Genomic DNA, 20,059 nt, shown 5'->3' on the forward strand with positions numbered 1-20,059 from the left:
TGTAGATAGTAGAGTGTGAAAGTTGTAGTTGGAAGAAGTATGTAGTTGTAGTAGTGAGAGTGGTGTGTTAGATATGATCTTAGTTCTTGGCTTGTACTTGGTTGATTGTTGGGCATGTATATTGTCTTCCTTTCAATTTGTTCCTCTTCCCAGTTCCAAGTAGCGTTTTCATCTACTTCAATGTCTCTACTGATAGTTAGCTTCTTTGTTTGAAGATTATAGACTCTATAGCCTTTGGATTGTGTACTATATCCCAAGAAGATGCCTCGTACGGTCTTGTCTTCTAGTTTGTGTCTCTTTTGGTCTGGAACATGAATATAGCAAACAGATCCAAATACTCTTAGATGTTTAGCTGATGGTTTCTTACCGCTCCAGGCTTCAATTGGAGTTTTGTCTTGAACTGCTTTAGTAGGACATCTATTGAGTAGGTAGACCGCAGTGTAGACTGCTTCTGCCCAGAATGTATTTGGTAGTCCTTTCTCCTTCAGCATTGATCTCGCCATCTCCATGACTGTGCGATTCTTTCTCTCTGAAACACCATTTTGTTGTGGGGTATATGCGACTGTAAGTTGTCGTTCTATGCCTTCATCTTCACAGAATTTGTCAAACTCACGAGATGTGTACTCCTTTCCACGATCACTTCTAAGTACTTTTATCTGTTTTCCACTTTGTTTCTCGACAAGAGCCTTAAATTTCTTGAATATTCCAAAGACTTCTGACTTTGCCTTTAAGAAATAGACCCATGTCATTCTAGAAAAGTCATCAATGAAGAGGATGAAGTACCTGTTGTTGTGATGTGAAGGCGTCCTCATTGGTCCACAAACATCGGTGTGGATTAATTCTAGTAAGTCTTTTGCTCTCCATGCTTTGTCTGTTGAGAATGGTAATCGGTGTTGCTTGCCGAGAAGACATCCTTCGCATGATTCATTATTCTCCTTCAAGTAAGGAAGATCCCTCATCATGTTTTTCTGATATAGAAGCTTTAAGGCATGTGTGTTGAAGTGGCCAAATCTCCTATGCCAAAGCCATGAGTCATCAACTTCCGCCTTCATGGCAATATTAGTTCCAGGTTTGAAGCTTATGGGAAAGCTTCTATTTCTCTTCTCCATTTTTACTTCACCAATTTCTATCCTTCTATTGTCATAAATTTTGCATGTATCTTTCTCAAAGTGAAGAGAATACCCATTCTCCATCATTTGGCCAATACTTAAAAGATTTTCTTTAAGATTGGGAACTAGTAAAACATCCTTGATGAATTTCGTACCTTTCTTTGTCTCCACCATGACAGTTCCTTTGCCTTGAGACTCCACTGTGGCGCCATTTCCAAGTCGAACTTTGACATTGACAGATTTATCAATGTCTTTGAAGATGCTTTGATCTTTGGCCATGTGATTGCTGCATCCACTGTCCAAAGATCAAAGCATCTTCAAAGACATTGATAAATCTGTCAATGTCAAAGTTCGACTTGGAAATGGCGCCACAGTGGAGTCTCAAGGCAAAGGAACTGTCATGGTGGAGACAAAGAAAGGTACGAAATTCATCAAGGATGTTTTACTAGTTCCCAATCTTAAAGAAAATCTTTTAAGTATTGGCCAAATGATGGAGAATGGGTATTCTCTTCACTTTGAGAAAGATACATGCAAAATTTATGACAATAGAAGGATAGAAATTGGTGAAGTAAAAATGGAGAAGAGAAATAGAAGCTTTCCCATAAGCTTCAAACCTGGAACTAATATTGTTCACTTTTCTTCAGTCCCCCTACCAGTTTTTACCGGTGAAAATTTTGACCTCTGGAAACTCAAACTAAAGACATATTTTATCTCACAAAAATTGTGGGATATTGTTCAATCTGGTTATACAAAACCAGATAATATTGAGACTCTATCTGAGGAGAAACGAAAAAAGCTAGAAGATTCTGAACAAAAGGATGCCCAAGCATTGTTTGTTCTTCAACAAGCTGTGGGAGAAACTATCGCCAGGAGGATCATGGACGCAGAAACTGCAAAAAGGGCATGGGATATTTTGGAAGAAGAATTTGAAGGCAATGAACAGGTATGCTCCGTTAAACTACACTATCTAAGAAGAGAATTTGAGACCATCAGAATGAAGGAATCTGAGACCATTGAAGAATACTATGGAAGAATAAAAGAAATAGTGAATAAAATGAAGTTATATGGAAAAGAAATTAAGGAAAAAAGAGTGGTAGAAAAAATTCTTATCACTCTCACAGAAAAATATGATTCCATAGTAGCTTCCATAGAAACTTCCTCGGATCCATCTTCTCTATCGATAAGTAAATTAGTTGGTCTCCTTGGAGCGCACGAAGCAAGATTAAATAATCGTGCTGATACAAATTCAGTGGAAAATGCCTTCCAATCAAAGCTCAAATTACAACCCAAAAGGAGAGAAGAAGGAGAAAAGAAAAATATTGAAGAATATTCTAGAAGCAAAGATTCTAGAAATTTCTCTGGAAGCAAGAAAGATAAATATCCTCCGTGTGGCATTTGCAATAAGTCAAGTCATGCAGAAAAAGACTGTTGGCATCGTGGGAAGCCAATATGTCATTATTGCAAGAAGCCTGGTCACGTGGAGAAGTATTGTCGTAATAAAAATAAGCACCAAGCAAACTTTGCTGAAGAACATAATCAGGAGCAACGTTTATTCTATGCTAATCAAGAATCTCATAGTGGAGAAGGAAATTGGTACTCCAACAATTTTAATGTTGTTACGTGCTAAAACATGTAGGAATTTCTGCGAGCATTGGATTTATCATTTTACTCTTTATTATTTTATGGAGAGTTCAAAAAACAGTCATGAAGAAAAAATACAAAGAAGACTGCTTCAAAGGAAATGGAGAATTATTGTTACAACAAAGATTGTCTTCTAGTAAAGTTGACGTGGATAAAGATAAACTCTTTTCCTTAAAGGTATTGGAGAAGGCGACTGATAATTTCAATACAGATAGAGTACTTGGAAATGGAGGCCAAGCTACTGTTTACAAAGGTATATTGGAAGATGGAACGATTATTGCAGTGAAAAAATTTAAAGTTCGAGAAAATAATATTGAAGAATTTATCAATGAGTCTATCATTCTTTCACAAATTAATCACAGAAACGTGGTCAAGTTGTTAGGAAGTTGTTTGGAGACTGAAATTCCTATGCTTGTGTATGAATTCATTCCTAATGGTAATCTTTTTGAGTACCTACATCAACAAAACAAGGATATGCCAATCACATGGGAGATGCGTTTGAGAATTGCCACTGAAGTTGCAGGGGCTTTATTTTACTTGCATTCAGCTGCTTCTCAACCTATTTATCATAAAGACATCAAGTCATCAAATATACTATTGGATGAAAAGTATATGGCAAAAGTAGCAGACTTTGGAATGTCAAGAATGATTTCCATCGATGATACTCACCTTTCTACGGTAGTTAAAGGAACACGTGGATACTACGATCCTGAATTTGTTCAAACTGGTAAATTCACAGAAAAAAGTGATGTTTATAGTTTTGGAGTAGTTCTTATTGAACTCTTAACAGGAAAAAAGCCAATAATCTTTGTTGGTCCAGAGGAACCCAAAACCTTAGCTTCATATTTCATCGAGTGTGTGGAGGAAAATTGCGTGTTTGATATTATTGATGAAGAAGTGATGAAGGAAGGAGAGAAAGATCACATCATAAAAGTTATCAATCTTGCAAGTAAATGTTTAAAGCCGAATGGAAAAAGACGACCAAGTATGAAGGAAATCACATTAGAATTAGAAGGTATTCGAAAATTCAAAAAAAAAGGTATTTTGTTGAGATTATTAAGGTTGTTTATGTGTTGTACAAAACTTCGATGAAGACATGAAGACTTCATGAATCCAACCTTATCAAGACATTTCTCCTTGAATATTGATGACTTAGATACTTAAGAGAGTATGTTTGTATTTAAATAAATATGTTTTTGATTAAATTGTATCTTTATGTTGTTTGATCTCATAAGTAATTTTAGAAAGTTACTAGAAATTGTTTTAGAGCTTAAATTGATAATAAGAAGATTTCAATTGATCAAAAAATGATTTTAATATTTTAAAATTTTCATATATGTTTTACAGTGAACATTTAGTCGATTACATATCTGGTTTTAATTGATTAGGATTATTTAGAAACATGGTCAGTTCTAGAATTTTTTTTTTAATATGTTAAAACCAGTTTTCAATAAATTAAATTTTCACGTGCTTTAAAAGCTTTTAGATTACTCTATTTTAATTTATTAAAACATAATTTTAATTTATTAATTTTACGAATAAGTAAAATTAACGTATCACAATAAAATTTTAATCCATTAAAACAACCAATTTAAAAGTTATATAACTCTCTTATGTTGACTCTTTTCAAAGTTTTTGAGCAAAATTCTTCTGAAGTCTTTTCATTTTGTAATGAAATATATATTTGAGCTAAGACAAGTTTCTTGGAGCATTATTAAAGTGCTTTTGAAGATCAAACTACTGTGATAGGAGAAACTCAACATTTCTTCACCTGAAATTGTGCCATTGAGTATTGAAATCACCGGTACAAAAAGTCTATTTGACTTTTGACTTTGCTTAACATGTCTCGAGTTTAAGAAAAGCAAAGTTTCAAAACATGTGATGACACTTTTGAAATTATTGTGAACATTTAGGTTTCGATTCTCTTGAAAATTGAAATCTATAGAATAACATGCTTTTTTTTTATAATAATTGAAATTATTGATTTTTGTACATAGATTCAACAACATCAATACACAACAAGTCCATACAATATGTAAGAAAAACTTGTGCAAAATATATAATAGAAATGTATAATAGTATGCGAAACATTTACCTGTAAATTATTTAAAGTGCAATGATATAAAATTGTCATTTATATATTATTGTATATAGATTATGTGTGTTAGTTATGGTTGTTTTCTTTCTGTAGGCAAGATTGATATGTAAGCAAAAAGGAAAAGAAAAATATTATTTTAAAAAGAAGAAGTTTACATTAGACTTTGGTTATTACCAAAACTGAAGCTTAAATAAGGAAATAGACTTAGGTTCTTTCTAATAATAATCAAAGTCTAATCCCTTTCTGATTTTAAAAATAATTTAAATTTAAGAGGATTAGGTTTCAGGTATTTACGTAACAAAGCCTAATCTTTTTAAATTTAAATTATTTTTAAAATCAGAAAGGGATTAGGCTTCAATTATTAACAAAACTATAGTCATTTCCTCTATTTTTTTATATAATTTCTTAATTGTTTTATGCTTCAATTTTTTCGATAATCAAAGCCTAATATGAAAGTTTAGGCTTCAATTCAAATTCAAAGTTAAAAGTCTCTCCTATTTTACATCGTCTAGATATGTTTCGTTTGTGAAATTGAAGTATAATGTCTAAAATAATGCGGTGTCAACTTTTTCCTACACTAGTGAATGATAAAGTGATATTGGTGTTTTGCTATTTCTAGTGACAACTTAGTAGGGTGTTACTTTTGTTAACAACTTATCTTATAGGTGCAAGATTTGTGTTCTTGTATATTTTTGTTGTGTGATTTAAAACATTTTTATTTAGTACAAGCTTTGTTGTTGTGGTTAGGTAACTAGATGTAATTTTGTGGAAAAGTGAACCAATATTAAACTCAGTGTGCAATCTCTCTTTTCTTTTCTATGCTCAATTTAAATTTGTTCAGTGCATTATCTAGCTTCTTGGTCTTTCTTGTTTTTGTGTTTTTAGTTGAATTAATAAACTTGATTTAATTCATTTTGTTCAAGTATACATGTGCATATCTTGAGTTTTTTTGGGTTTGTTAAGCAGATTGGATCAATCTTTTAATTCCAAAATTTTTAAGTCCATAAGTCAATATGTTTAATAAGAATTCTATTATTTAATTTAAATTTTTAAAAAACGTGTGATAGTTCAATCCAAAATAAGAGTGTTTTTATTTTGATTTCAATCGAAATTTAAAGAAATCACAAAAACATTAAGGAGAGAGAGTATTGTTTTTGCTGTATGGTGCATCCAAAATAGGAAAATTATACTATAATTCTATTTCTTAATTTTTAAATTTTACACTTTGACGTGATTTAGTGTGAGTTATTGATTATTTTCAAAAAAAAATATAGTTTTTGTTAAATTTCTCTTGTAAACCTCAAAAAATATGTACATATAATCAGCTAAAAAAACTCTAAATTATTGATGTACCTTCTCTTCCATTTACTTCTCTGACTTAATATTTCACATAATTCAATATTTTTGTATTTACTCCACTTTGAAAAAGTCAAAGAATATTTCCTGGAAGCTGCGATATAAAGTGACAGTTTTGACTCTTTCAGAGTTTATCTACTCAATCAAAGCAAAAGTCAGGAACACCATTTTCGCTTTGAATATAGGATTTTTAGAGTAAATTAACGTGTATGATTATTTTCCAAGCACGACTTCAGATAGACTAGAATGCAAAAGAACAAAGTTATGTTGTTTTTAAATCATTAACGATAAGATCCTTCGCATCTTTTGAAAGACTACAGAAAGATGATTTTGTTTTTTATTTGTACTCTTGGAACAACGTTATTGATAGATTAGTTTGTTCTATTCTGATGTTCGTTAGCACTTGGAACAACATTCACAATCTGATATAAATAGCTTAGCTGTCAAAATCATTAAGAAGAAACAACCAAATTATTGGTTAATAATCAGGCAATGACGTGAAGATCATAGTAACATAAAGACTCGTCTCGGAAGAAGTTGGAGGCCTGCACACACCCCTCTTGAATCTTGAACCAGCCAACAAAAAATGGTGATTCTGAAATTGGTAAACCATTTCATGATTTTGATAGTATGGTTTATACATGTAGAGGTATCTGCACAAGGTGACCTACATGTAGCAAAGCCTGGCTGTGATTCGCAGTGTGGAGATCTTCAAATTCCCTTTCCCTTTGGAATGAAGAGTTCAGAATGTTACGCAGGGAAATGGTTTGAAATAGAATGCAGAAACAGTTCCACATATCAAACACCTTACCTCAAGTCAATAAGAGTGGAAGTAACATCCATTGATGTGGAAGGAGGCACGGTTACTATCAACAATCCCATTAACCGTAATAACTGCGGAACCAAACATTCTCCGGCGGTGAACCAGTCGTTGGAAGGAAGCCCTTTTGTGTATTCGCAGGAACACAACAAATTTGTTGCCGCAGGTTGCAATATTATTGTTTTTTTGCAGGTAAATGGGACAGAAAGTAGTGGTTGTGTGTCGATCTGCGACGAGGACTTGAAGGTGGATGATATTGGAAAAATGGAGCTTAAAAACAGTGATTGTAATGGGAAGAACTGCTGTCAGAATTCCCTGCCACCGTATCTTAAGGAATACAGCACCCAAGTAAAAGGTTTGAAGGAGAATGTAACGGATGGTGAGTGCAGTTACGCCATGGTTATACAGCAAAATCTGAACTCATTCGACTACCTAAGCTATCCTTACTATGCTCCCAAAAGCTACTATTTTCCTGTGGATGGTGAGATGAAGAATTTAGATGTGGTCCCTGTGGTGCTTGAATGGGAGATTGTGAACAATATGAACCTTAATCTCCCAACACTTTCTCAGTGTTATGACACTAATGTTACTTCTTCACGGTATAAACGCTCAGGTCAGAGATGTTCCTGCTTAGGCGGTTCCGGTTTCGGTTCCAACCCCTACCTTGAGGGAGGTTGTTCGGGTAAATATATAATTTCAACCCTACTTAATTATTATTATTATTATTATACTTATTACTTTACTAGTTAAAAAGTTTCTTTTTTGTATCATAAACCACTAGGCCTCTAAGGCTCTAATTTTCTTTTACATGCTTAAAAGCCAAAATGAAAACAATAATTTTAAAAAAATATATAAGATTACTAAAACAATCTTAATTTTCTTTATATATATTTCCTGGTTCCGACATATTTATATAAAATTTACTATCTTATTTAAATTAAAGACATTTTGAGAATAAAAAGTTAATATTTATTTAAAATTGAGAATATCATAGTTAAAATATCTGAGACTATCCATATATTCTAAAAAAGTTATAAGAAAACGAACCAGCCATTTTCTTTTTTAAGTAATATATAATCATGCTGTAGTTAATTCAAAAAGTTACAACTCGTTTTCTTTCTTTTTTCTTTTCATTTTTATTCTATTTCTTACATTTTTTACTGAATAACATTATATAATTATTTTAAACTTTATTTTTCACATTTCAGCCGATTATTCGGTCTACCAGAATTCGCCAAGTCACCTAACAATATCCGTCATAAAAGGTATGTATGAAGTATGAAGTTGTTTATAATTTATATGATTCTTTTCTTAATTAGGAATATTGATTATCTTTACATTTATAATAATGATGGGTTTGGTACATAAGTGAAAGAAAAAAAAAGAGAGTGATAGAATATGTTTGAAAAGATATATATGATAAAAAAATAGAAACAAAGATTTTATGTTAAAAAATAAAAAATAATACGAGTATTCTCTATTATTAATATTTTGACACGTGAGTCAAATCTAATCCGGACGTAGTTATTGCCGAGCTCAAAAAGTTTGAGTATGATTTAATTCACTATAGATGGATGGGTTAACGGAATGATTCACTTAATTAAAAAAAATTATAATTTTTTTTCTTCTTTAATCAAACATTATTTTTAATATGTAATTAAAATTTAAAAAGTCAAAGCCTATTTTTTTTTTATTTTAGACATCAAATAAATTATTCATCCCAAAAACTAATTCATAATTTTAATTAAATTCTAAATAATTTAAAAAATCATGGGTAAGATGATGTGATATTAGAATTTATGGGAGGTGCGCAGTGGCGGATCTTGACTAAAAATGTTGGAGGTGCCAAAGTAATATAATTTTGAGATCATTATATTTCTTCATTAGTATATTGCTCTAAAAAATTGCTTCTGTACTGAACAATTTGACTATAATGTTTCAAAATATGTGAAGAAGTATAATATATTTTGTTTACATCAATATTTTCCTTTTTTTATCACTTTTTAATAATGAATTTATTCTTTTATTCTTTATCAATATATATTTTTTGTACATAATATTAAAAAATAATTTATCATAATTTAATAAAAAATTGAGGTACATAATTATTAAAAGAAAAATATATTATAGTTAAGTCACAATTAAAAATCAATTATGAAAAAATACATGATACATTTTTTTTATATTCATAAAAAATGATTAAGCAAAAAGCTGATGAGATAAAAAAAATAATGTTTTCATTATCAAGTAAGACAAGAAAGGAAGATGATAAATGAGAAATGAAAGCAAAAATAATTTTGTGTCTAACTTTTTTTTCTTAAAATACAAAAAGAAAATATATGAGATGAGAGATTATTACAATTTGTGAAAAAACTAAAAAGAAAATAAGAAGGAAAATAAAAATTATATTAATAAATATTTGGTTTAAGTACTCTTTTGATTTATGTTTCCCTTTAACAATGTTAAGTTGGTCCTCCAATTCTTTTAGTCTCAATTTGGTCCCAAATTTTTTAAAAATTAATGCAATTTGGTATTTTACTTAAATTTCTTGAAACGAGTAGATGATTCTTTCATTAAAATTGGAACTCTTAATATGAATGATTTGCTTTGTTGATATGATTAATATAATCTCAGTGTCAATTTTTTGACAAAAACAGGAATCAAACGAGAAATTAAGCATAAATATTTTCATTCTTTATTATCTATTAACATTAAATATTGTGCTTTATAAAAGAAATAAAAAATACACCATTTAATTTTTATTAATTCCTAAAATATATTACATAAAATTTAAAAAATTCAATAAAATTTTAATATATATATATATATATATATATATATATATATATAATTAAAAAAAATCAAATTTTAGGGAGGGCCATGGCCCCTCCTTGCACCAATAAACATCCGCCCCTGGAGGTGCGGAAAGTGCAAAGGTAAGTGTAGGAAAATGAAGTCAATTAAGAGAGATATGTGTTCTTTTCTTTTTTATGTTTATGTTAACTTACCAACTCGGCTCACCATGGATTCAACTTGGGTGAATCTAATTTTTAATGACCAGACTCACAGATTTAATTTATTTTGATAACTCTAACTCTTATTATATACAATATATTATAATAATTTGCATTTGATATATATATATATGTATATACATATATATATGCATATATATATATATATATGTATATACATATATATATATATATATGTATATATATGTATATATATGTATATATACATATACATATATATATATATATATATATATATGTATATATGTATATATATATATATATATATATATATATATATATATACGTATATATATATACATATATATATATATATATATATATATATATATATAGGGTTAAATATGTTTTTGGTCCCTCAAGTTTTAGTGAAATTTGGAATTAGTTTCTCATCGAAACTTTTGACCAATTTAGTCCTTTATCTTTATAAATGTGTGGATTTAGTCCTTTTAATCAAATTTTGTTAAGTTTATTTAAAGTTTGAACGCGTTTTATGATAATATTTGAATTAGCATTGAAGCAAAAATGGGTCAAACGATGTAAATAATTCAAATATTATCATAAAATGCGCTTAAATTGTTAGATAAACTAAACAAAATCTGGTTAAAACGACTAAATTCACACATATCTAAAGATGAAGGACTAAATTGATCAAAAATTTCGAAGATAGACTAATTTCAAACTTCACTTAAACTTAAGGGACAAAAAACATATTTAACCCATATATATATATATATATATATATATATATATATATATATATATATATATATATATATTGTCAAATACAAAAATAATTTCTTCCTCATTGAGTATTATATATGTCATCAATAAATCACAAGTTACATGCAATAATCCTTGATTCTACCCAACCTCAAACACAAGCAGTAGATTATGGTCATTAATTCTTCGCTCTATTTTCTACCTCACATAGCTTACCTTAAAGTATAAGTACATAATTATCTAATAACATTTCAATTTCATTTTGATAGAAGTTAGAAACACTCAACAAAAATGGATTAACTTTCATTTGAGAAAAAGATTCTTACTTGAGTGGAAATAGACTCAAGATTGTTTTTTTACTTTATTTTGGCTAAAAAAATAAAAAAAAAAAAACTCTCGCTTGATTTTGTCTAAGGGAAAGTTATATGGCTAACACTCTCGCTTGCACTCACCACCTCAGGTCACATTATCACCATCACATTTTCACAGCAAAAATACTTCGCATGAGCGAAAACTTCACCACTTTGGGACATTTTGCATTGAAATATTTTTCGCTTCAACAAATAAGACTTTACTTGAACATAAATTGGCTCGAGACAAACCTTCCAGGGAGGAAACATGAATTTTTACCCCAACAAGGAAGTTTGCTACTCCTTGTATCATCAACAAACGATTAAACAATTGCTTAAACATAAAAAATAGTACAAAATCATGGTTTCAAACAAACATTACATGTTACAATTATTACAACAATTGCATATCATACATTCTAGTTATTATTTTTAAATGTTAAAATAGTTTGAGTTGCATAGATTCATTTATATATATGAATGAAAGACTATAAGATTTTTCCGTGTGTTAGTTTAATCTTAATTGATAGGCTTTATAAATGTTTGAATACTTATTTTAAAGTATTGATGTTTTAAAATATGTAGGAATTTCTATAAGCTTTGGATCTATCATTTTACTTCTGATTTTATGGCGGGTGTTCAAGGTTACAAAAAAAACCATAGTGAAGAAATGGAGAGAAAAATTCTTCAAAAAAAATGGTGGATTATTGTTACAACAAAGATTGTCCTCTGGTGAAATAAATGTGGATAAAGTTAAACTCTTCAGCTTAAAAGAATTGCAGAAGGCCACTGATAACTTCAATGCAAATAGAGTACTTGGAAAAGGCGGTCAAGCTACTGTTTATAAAGGCATGTTAATAGATGGAACGATTATTGCAGTGAAAAAATTTAAGGTCCAAGGAAAGATTGAAGAATTTATTAATGAATTCGTCATCCTTTCACAAATTAACCACAGGAACGTGGTTAAGTTGTTAGGAAGTTGTTTGGAGACTAAAATTCCTTTGCTTGTCTATGAATTCATTCCTAATGGTAATCTTTTTGAGTACTTGCATCAACAAAATGAGGATCTGCCAATGACATGGGAGATGCGTTTGAGAATTGCCACTGAAGTTGCAGGAGCCTTGTTTTACTTGCACTCTGCTGCTTCTCAGCCTATTTATCATAAAGATATCAAGTCAACAAATATACTATTGGATGAAAAGTATAGGGCAAAAGTAGCAGACTTTGGTACATCAAGAATGATTTCTATTGATGTTACTCATCTTACTACAGTAGTTCAAGGAACATTTGGATACTTGGACCCTGAATTTTTTCAAACTAGTCAATTCACAGAAAAAAGTGATGTCTACAGCTTTGGAGTTGTTCTTGTTGAACTTTTAACTGGGCAAAAGCCAATAACCCTCCTAAGTCAAGAGGAAGCCAAAAGTTTAGCTTCATATTTCATCATGTGTGTGGAGGAAAATTGTGTGTTTGATATTATTGATGAAAGAGTGATGAAGGAAGGGGAGAAAGATCATATCATGAAAGTTGTCAGGCTTGCAAGTCAATGTTTAAAGCTGAATGGAAAGAGGCGACCAACTATGAGAGAAATCACCTTGGAATTAGAGGGTATTCGAAAATTGGTAAAGGAGTCTAATGCACAAGACTTACATAATGAGTTTGTTAGAAGCGAAGACTATCAATCTTGGGATGATAATTCTATTATATCAGAAATAATGTCAACTTTTGATCTAAGTTAGAGAACAACAATCTTGAAAGATGTTCACATTGTTACCATATGATCGGTAAGTATTCTTATTTTTGTGTTAAGTAAAGTACCGAAAAACAGAACAGAAAAAAAAAAACACACTCCTAATTTTAAGGTTTTGTTTGTACTATAAAATTGTGTATGTAACATATATTTTTGTATGTATTATAATGTTTTGTATGTAATATATATTTTTTTACATTTAAAATTACATACATAATATATGTAAATATTGTTTTTATTATAAAAAATAGTTATAAAATATAAAATGACAAAATAATAAAATGATTTACAGAGTATAATCTATTTGATATATAATAGATAAAATATTAAAAAATTATAATAATTCATATATTTATTTATATCATGAATAAAGACATTTACTATTACAACAGAATACATCAAATAATAGTTTTTTTAACAAAATCTAATCGATAATCTCTATCCCAATCAATGTAACATCTCAAAATTTGTACCCCGGTGTTTTCAATATATCAATACCTAAAATTTTATGATACATTATTTTTTTAGGTATTGCGACTAGTATAATAAATTTTGAACATATGATATATATATATATATAAAAAAAAAAAAAAAAAAAAAAAAAAATGTGTCGATAGTACTTATAATATATGCTAGCTGTAAATTTACAAAATAAATGGTACTGATAGGTAATAATTCTTTACCAACAAATTACATGATAGTTGAATACTCTATATATTATTGAAACTAATAATACCATAAAGTATGAATATACGTTTGATAATAATCAACATCTGAATGTATATATACAAAAGTTTGAATAAATGAAAGGCGGGTCCCAATCAAATAAAGTTAGTGAAATGAATGACAACGTTATCGTATCTAATAAGAATCTAAAGAAAAGAATATATATATATGTATATAAATGGAAGGGATCAGAAGCATTAAATGTTAGCATATCTGTTTCTATCTTTTATCCTTTCACTGTAAAAAAATCTCGGACTAAATGTTGAGAGCTAACGAAATCAGAATAGTATAGGAACCAATTTAATTAAAAATCAAACTAGAAGTAATGATTACCTAATATAATATAAATAGGGGTGGGGTAAGAGAAATAGAGAGCGTAAGAGCTGGAAGAAAAAAAAAAAAACAGAGAGAAGCTTTTGTGTGGATCCATTGAAAGAGAGAGAGAGAGATTACAACAACGAAGAAACTTTTTATCACAGTCTCCATACAACCTTTGTGTGTTTTCCATAGTAATTAAGGTAAGGGAAGGAGATATTTATCATTTTATTTTTACTTTAATTATTTTTTTTATCTGTTCATAATTATTTTTATCTCTATATTTACCTTAAGTGAGGTGTCCCTAACCTCATTCTAGTTTATATTTAGTTTCCATTCCTATTTATTTATTTATATTCATCTCTAATTGAGTACTGATCCTATTTATATTTACTTCCATTTACTTATTTATATCTCCAGTTATATACTGGTCCCCTTCAATTATTTATATATATTATTTTTCTTTTTAATTATACATCGATCGTGTTTATTTAATTAAATAATTAAATGGTTAATATTGAAATAAATTTTACGATAAATGAAGATTTGATTATTGTAGTTGGAGGTATGACCTTGGGGATTTAAACGAGTTAGTATTACTCAAGATGAGATGTTCTTGAGTTACTTTGTTGGCCATGAGCTCATTTATCCTGACTAGTCACTACAAAATTAATCAATATCGTTATAAAAGTATAATAAAGATCCCGTTTTATGAAATTGGAAGGATTTTCATTTCATTTTATTTTATTATGATATGTTATTTTTTTTTTGTGATATTTGTCTCACTTCCCTATTTCTTTCGATTGTGTACGAAAAACAAATTTTATAACCTTATCATAGATGGCTGCTCCGAACACGCCTGATCCCTTCTTCGCCGACATTGTGGCTGTTTTTCCGGGAAATGCATGGCAAACCAATGTAGTGAATAATTCTGTAACATTTCAGGGAACGGGAAACTCTACCATTACTTTTCTCTCTGCTCCGAATGCACCGATTGTTATCGAGGGACAAATCGGAGTTACTTTTTATTTACCCCCAACAGTCCAAGTGAATCCTATCCATAACCTTTTCCCTCCACCTGTTTGATAAACCGTATATGAGGGGGAAGCTGTAAATAAATAATCCTTCTTCCTCTTCTAGTGTAGGAAATATAAAATGTACTAAACAATGTGGATATAGGAAGTATATAACATTTTAAATATATATGTAAATGTGAATATTTTAAATATAATGATATATTAGTGTATAAATTATTGCCTCTAAATATTTATAAGTATACTATAATAAATAAATAAATAGAATAAAATTTTTTTTTATCGTCACATTAGATGGTATCAGAGCGACGTTTCATGCGAGATCTGTGTAATGTGCTCATTATATATATTTTTCTTTCTAACTCATACAGTTCCAGATGGCAAACATTAGAAGAAACAATGAATTAACTGAAGCAATGCAAGCTATCCGAGACATGGCTGCTGCTCTAATAAGGAATCAAAGACCTGAAGGAAACCCTGAATCACAAGGATTAGCTGAATTTAGGAGAAACAAACCCCCACAATTCTCTGGAGGATATGATCCAGAAAAGGCTGAATTTTGGATTAAAGAAATGGAGAAAATATTTCGAGTCATGAACTGTGCTGACAACCAAAAGGTGAATTATGCTGTATTTATGTTAATAGGAGAAGCCGAATATTGGTGGGATGGTACCAGGAGATTACTTGAAGGAGGAAGAATAATTATTACCTGGGATATATTTAGAACAAGGTTTTTAGAAAAATATTTCCCTAATGATGTGAGGAGAGCAAAAGAAATAGAGTTCATGCAGTTGAAGCAAGGAAGTATGACTGTAGGGGAATATGCTTCCAAGTTTGAAGAATTAGGAAAATACTCTACTTTCTTTTATCACCCAGAGGAAAGGATGAAATGTATAAAATTTGAAAATGGACTTAGAGATGAGTTGAGAAAAGCAGTAGGGATATTAGAAATTGCTGATTTTCCTATGCTTATTCACAAGTGTAGATTTTTGGAAGATTTTGAGAACAACCAAAATATCAAACCAAAGTATTTTGGACCCCAGACAAATAAAAATAAACGCAATGAGGGAAAACCTTACAATCGCCCACAATGGAGGACCCAATCCAACCAATCTTCATCAGGAAATTCTAGTAGACCTGTATATGATCATATCAGATGCTTTAAATGCGGACAAGGTCATCATGCTAAAGATTGTCACCTTAAAGGACCAGTCTGTTTCAAGTGTGGGAAACCTGGTCACATATTCTCTGAGTGTGGACAACAGAAGCCACATTTCAATCCAACTGCAACCAAGACAAGGCCTACCACAACAGGAAGAGTGTACACCATGACTGGAGCTGAAGCTGCTAAAAACCATGATCTAATTCAAGGTATGTGTTTTATTAAAGGAAAAACTTTAAATGTACTGTATGACTCAGGTGCAACTCACTCATTCATTTCCAATCATTGTGTTCAACATCTTAATATGTCAACCTCTTTTCTAAAAACTAGTTTGGTTGTTTCAACTCCCACAAATGACTCAGTAATAACCAATAGAGTTTGTTTAGACTGTCCACTGTTCATAGAGAATACAAAATTCCTTGTAAATTTAATATGTCTACCTTTATCTCAATTAGATGTAATCTTAGGTATGGACTGGTTATCTTCCAATCAAGTCCTTTTGGATTGTGCTAAGAAATCAGTGATATTTCCAAACTCTGAGAATCTTCTAAAATCACCTACCAATTCAAAAAGTGAGCCTTTAAGGAATGAAATTCAAGGGTACTTGTTATTATCTTCTATGGAAATAAAAGAGGAACTTGAGTTGAAAAATATAGCAGTTGTTCAAAATTTTCCTGAAGTCTTTCCCAATGATATTCCTGGTTTACCACCTAACAGAGAAATTGAATTTTCCATAGATCTGATGCCTGGAGTTGGACCAATCTCTATGGCACCATATAGGATGTCACCCTCTGAATTAGCAGAATTGAAAAAACAATTAGAAGAGTTACTTGAGAAACAGTTCATTCGTCCTAGTGTGTCACCTTGGGGAGCCCCTGTTTTGTTAGTTAAAAAGAAAGATGGAAGTTTTAGGTTGTGCGTAGATTACCGTCAATTAAATAAATTCACCATAAAGAATAAATACCCTCTTCCTAGAATAGATGACTTGATGGACCAATTGAGAGGAGCCTCTGTATTTTCTAAGATAGATTTAAGGTTCGGATATCATCAGATTAGAGTAAAAGCAGAAGACATACAAAAAACTGCATTCAGAACTAGGTATGGTCATTATGAATATCAAGTGATGCCTTTTGGTGTGACCAATGCTCCTGCAATATTCATGGATTACATGAATAGGATCTTTCATCCATTCTTGGATCAATTTGTGGTTGTTTTTATAGATGACATTCTTATTTACTCTAAGACTCTTGAGGAACATGAGGAACATCTTCGAATTGTCTTGCAAATCTTGAAAGAAAAGAAATTGTATGCTAAATTGTCTAAGTGTGACTTCTGGTTAGAGGAAGTAAAATTCTTAGGACATGTGATTTCCAATAACGGAGTGTCAGTGGATCCGACCAAAGTAGAAGCAGTTTTACAATGGGAACCACCAAAAACAGTGACTGAGATTCGCAGTTTTCTCGGTTTGGCAGGATATTATAGAAGATTCATTGAGGGATTTTCTAAAATAGCTTTACCTTTAACCCAACTCACCAAAAAGGGCCAAGCTTTTGTGTGGACAGAAAAATGTGAAAATAGTTTTCAAGAACTCAAGAAAAGATTAACCACTTCTCCTGTTTTAGCATTACCCAATCCTAATGGACACTTTGTTATATTTTGTGATGCTTCCAAAATGGGATTAGGTTGTGTTCTTATGCAAGATAGAAGGGTAGTGGCATATAGTTCCAGACAACTGAAAACACATGAAAAAAATTACCCAACCCATGATCTAGAACTAGCTGCCATTGTTTTTGCACTTAAGATATGGAGACATTATGTTTATGGTGGAAAGTTTGAAATTTTTAGTGATCATAAGAGTCTCAAATACTTGTTTGATCAAAAAGAATTAAATATGAGACAAAGAAGATGGATGGAATTTCTGAAAGATTATGATTTTGAATTACAGTACCACCCAGGTAAGGCAAATGTAGTGGCAGACGCGTTGAGCAGAAAATCTTTACATGTCTCTTCACTAATGATTCATGAAATGAATTTGTTAGAAAAATTTAGAGACATGAATTTGTCGGTCACCCTAAGCCAGGATAAAATGCAATTAAACTCTATTCAGATCATTAACAATTTACAAAAGCAAATCCATGAGGCACAAGAAAGTGATGAGTTAATTAATAAGAAAAAGAAATTGATAGGTCAAAGGGGTGGGGAGAATTTTGGCATAGATAAAACCGGAACTTTAAGATTTAAGGACAGGATGTGTGTACCTAATAATGAGGAAATTAAGGAAATGATTCTAGAAGAAGCACATAAAAGCAAATTAAGCATACATCCGGGCACAACAAAAATGTATCAAGATCTCAAGAAAATGTTTTGGTGGCCCAAAATGAAAAAGGAAGTGGCGCAATATGTAGCAAAATGTCTAGTTTGTCAAAAAGCTAAAATAGAACACCAAAAGCCAGCGGGAATGCTACAATCCTTAGATATACCTGAATGGAAATGGGATAGTATAGCAATGGATTTTGTAGTTGGTCTCCCACGAACCGTTCAAAAATTTGATTCCATATGGGTTATCGTGGATAGGTTAACAAAGTCTGCTCATTTCTTACCCATTAACATTAGGTATTCGTTGGAAAAATTGACTGATTTATACATAAGAGAAATTGTCAGGTTACATGGAGTTCCAATAAGTATTATATCTGATAGGGACCCTAGATTCACTTCAAAATTTTGGAGAAGTTTACATCAAGCCTTAGGTACCAAGCTTCACCTTAGCTCAGCTTATCATCCCCAAACTGATGGACAATCCGAACGAACCATTCAATCTTTGGAAGATTTACTGAGAGCTTGTGTGTTAGAAAATTCTGATAGTTGGGATCGATACCTGCCTTTGATTGAGTTCACCTATAACAACAGTTTCCATTCTAGCATAGGTATGGCACCCTATGAGGCATTATATGGAAGGAAATGTAGAACACCTTTGTGTTGGTTTGAGACCGGTGAAAATTCAGTGTTGGGTCCTGACATGATTCAACATACAACCGAGAAAATCAAAATGATTAGGGAAAAATTGAGAACAACTCAGAGTAGACAAAAAAGTTATGCTGACAAGAAAAGACGACCTCTTGAATTTCAAGAAGGTGATCATGTATTCTTGAAAGTAACACCAACCACTGGAATTGGTAGAGTGATGAAATCAAAGAAACTCACTCCCCGGTTTATTGGCCCTTACCAAATTCTTAAAAAAATAGGTCTTGTTGCATATCAAATTTGCTTACCTCCATTCCTTTCCAATCTCCATAATGTCTTTCATGTGTCTCAATTAAGAAAATATATTTCTGATCCAACTCATGTGATAAGACCTGATACAGTACAATTAAAGAATAACCTTACGTTTGACGCAATGCCTGTACAGATTATGGACAAGAAGATCAAAGAATTGAGAGGCAGACGAATCCCTCTAGTGAAGGTCATGTGGAATGAAGCTAATGGAGATATTACATGGGAATTAGAAGAAAAAATAACCAACCTTTACCCTTATTTATTTCAAAAATAAATAAATAAATAATTTCGAGGACGAAATTTCTTTTAGTAGGGGAGAATTGTAACATCTCAAAATTTGTACCCCGGTGTTTTCAATATATCAATACCTAAAATTTTATGATACATTATTTTTTTAGGTATTGCGACTAGTATAATAAATTTTGAACATATGATATATATATATATATAAAAAAAAAAAAAAAAAAAAAAAAATGTGTCGATAGTACTTATAATATATGCTAGCTGTAAATTTACAAAATAAATGGTACTGATAGGTAATAATTCTTTACCAACAAATTACATGATAGTTGAATACTCTATATATTATTGAAACTAATAATACCATAAAGTATGAATATACGTTTGATAATAATCAACATCTGAATGTATATATACAAAAGTTTGA

At 30.7% G+C, this 20,059-nt stretch overlaps 2 protein-coding genes and 1 pseudogene across 3 annotated transcripts; all 3 read left to right on the forward strand.

Annotated features, from left to right (window-relative positions):
• The first annotated feature begins 1,509 nt into the window (after window positions 1–1,509).
• Window positions 1,510–3,970, forward strand: LOC114188165 (wall-associated receptor kinase-like 9). The gene is made up of 3 exons (XM_085675130.1): window positions 1,510–2,052; window positions 2,360–2,702; window positions 2,746–3,970. The coding sequence occupies exons 1-3, from the start codon at window positions 1,510–1,512 to the stop codon at window positions 3,840–3,842; spliced, it is 1,983 nt and encodes a 660-aa protein (XP_085531256.1). The 3' UTR covers window positions 3,843–3,970.
• A 2,673-nt stretch (window positions 3,971–6,643) lies between these two features.
• LOC114188164 (wall-associated receptor kinase-like 1) lies at window positions 6,644–12,913 on the forward strand (annotated as a pseudogene). Its single transcript, XR_014995460.1, has 3 exons — window positions 6,644–7,706; window positions 8,233–8,289; window positions 11,718–12,913. The product of XR_014995460.1 is annotated as a wall-associated receptor kinase-like 1 (transcript).
• A 2,421-nt stretch (window positions 12,914–15,334) lies between these two features.
• LOC146885905 (uncharacterized) lies at window positions 15,335–19,593 on the forward strand. The gene is made up of 2 exons (XM_085674517.1): window positions 15,335–16,328; window positions 19,526–19,593. Exons 1-2 carry the CDS (start codon window positions 15,335–15,337, stop codon window positions 19,591–19,593), a joined length of 1,062 nt encoding a protein of 353 aa, XP_085530643.1.
• The last annotated feature ends 466 nt before the right edge of the window (window positions 19,594–20,059 follow it).

This window comes from Vigna unguiculata, chromosome 6 (assembly GCF_037176805.1).
Source record: "Vigna unguiculata cultivar grain cowpea cultivar isolate G323 ecotype 2 chromosome 6, ASM3717680v1, whole genome shotgun sequence".
Classification (NCBI taxonomy): Eukaryota; Viridiplantae; Streptophyta; class Magnoliopsida; order Fabales; family Fabaceae; genus Vigna; species Vigna unguiculata.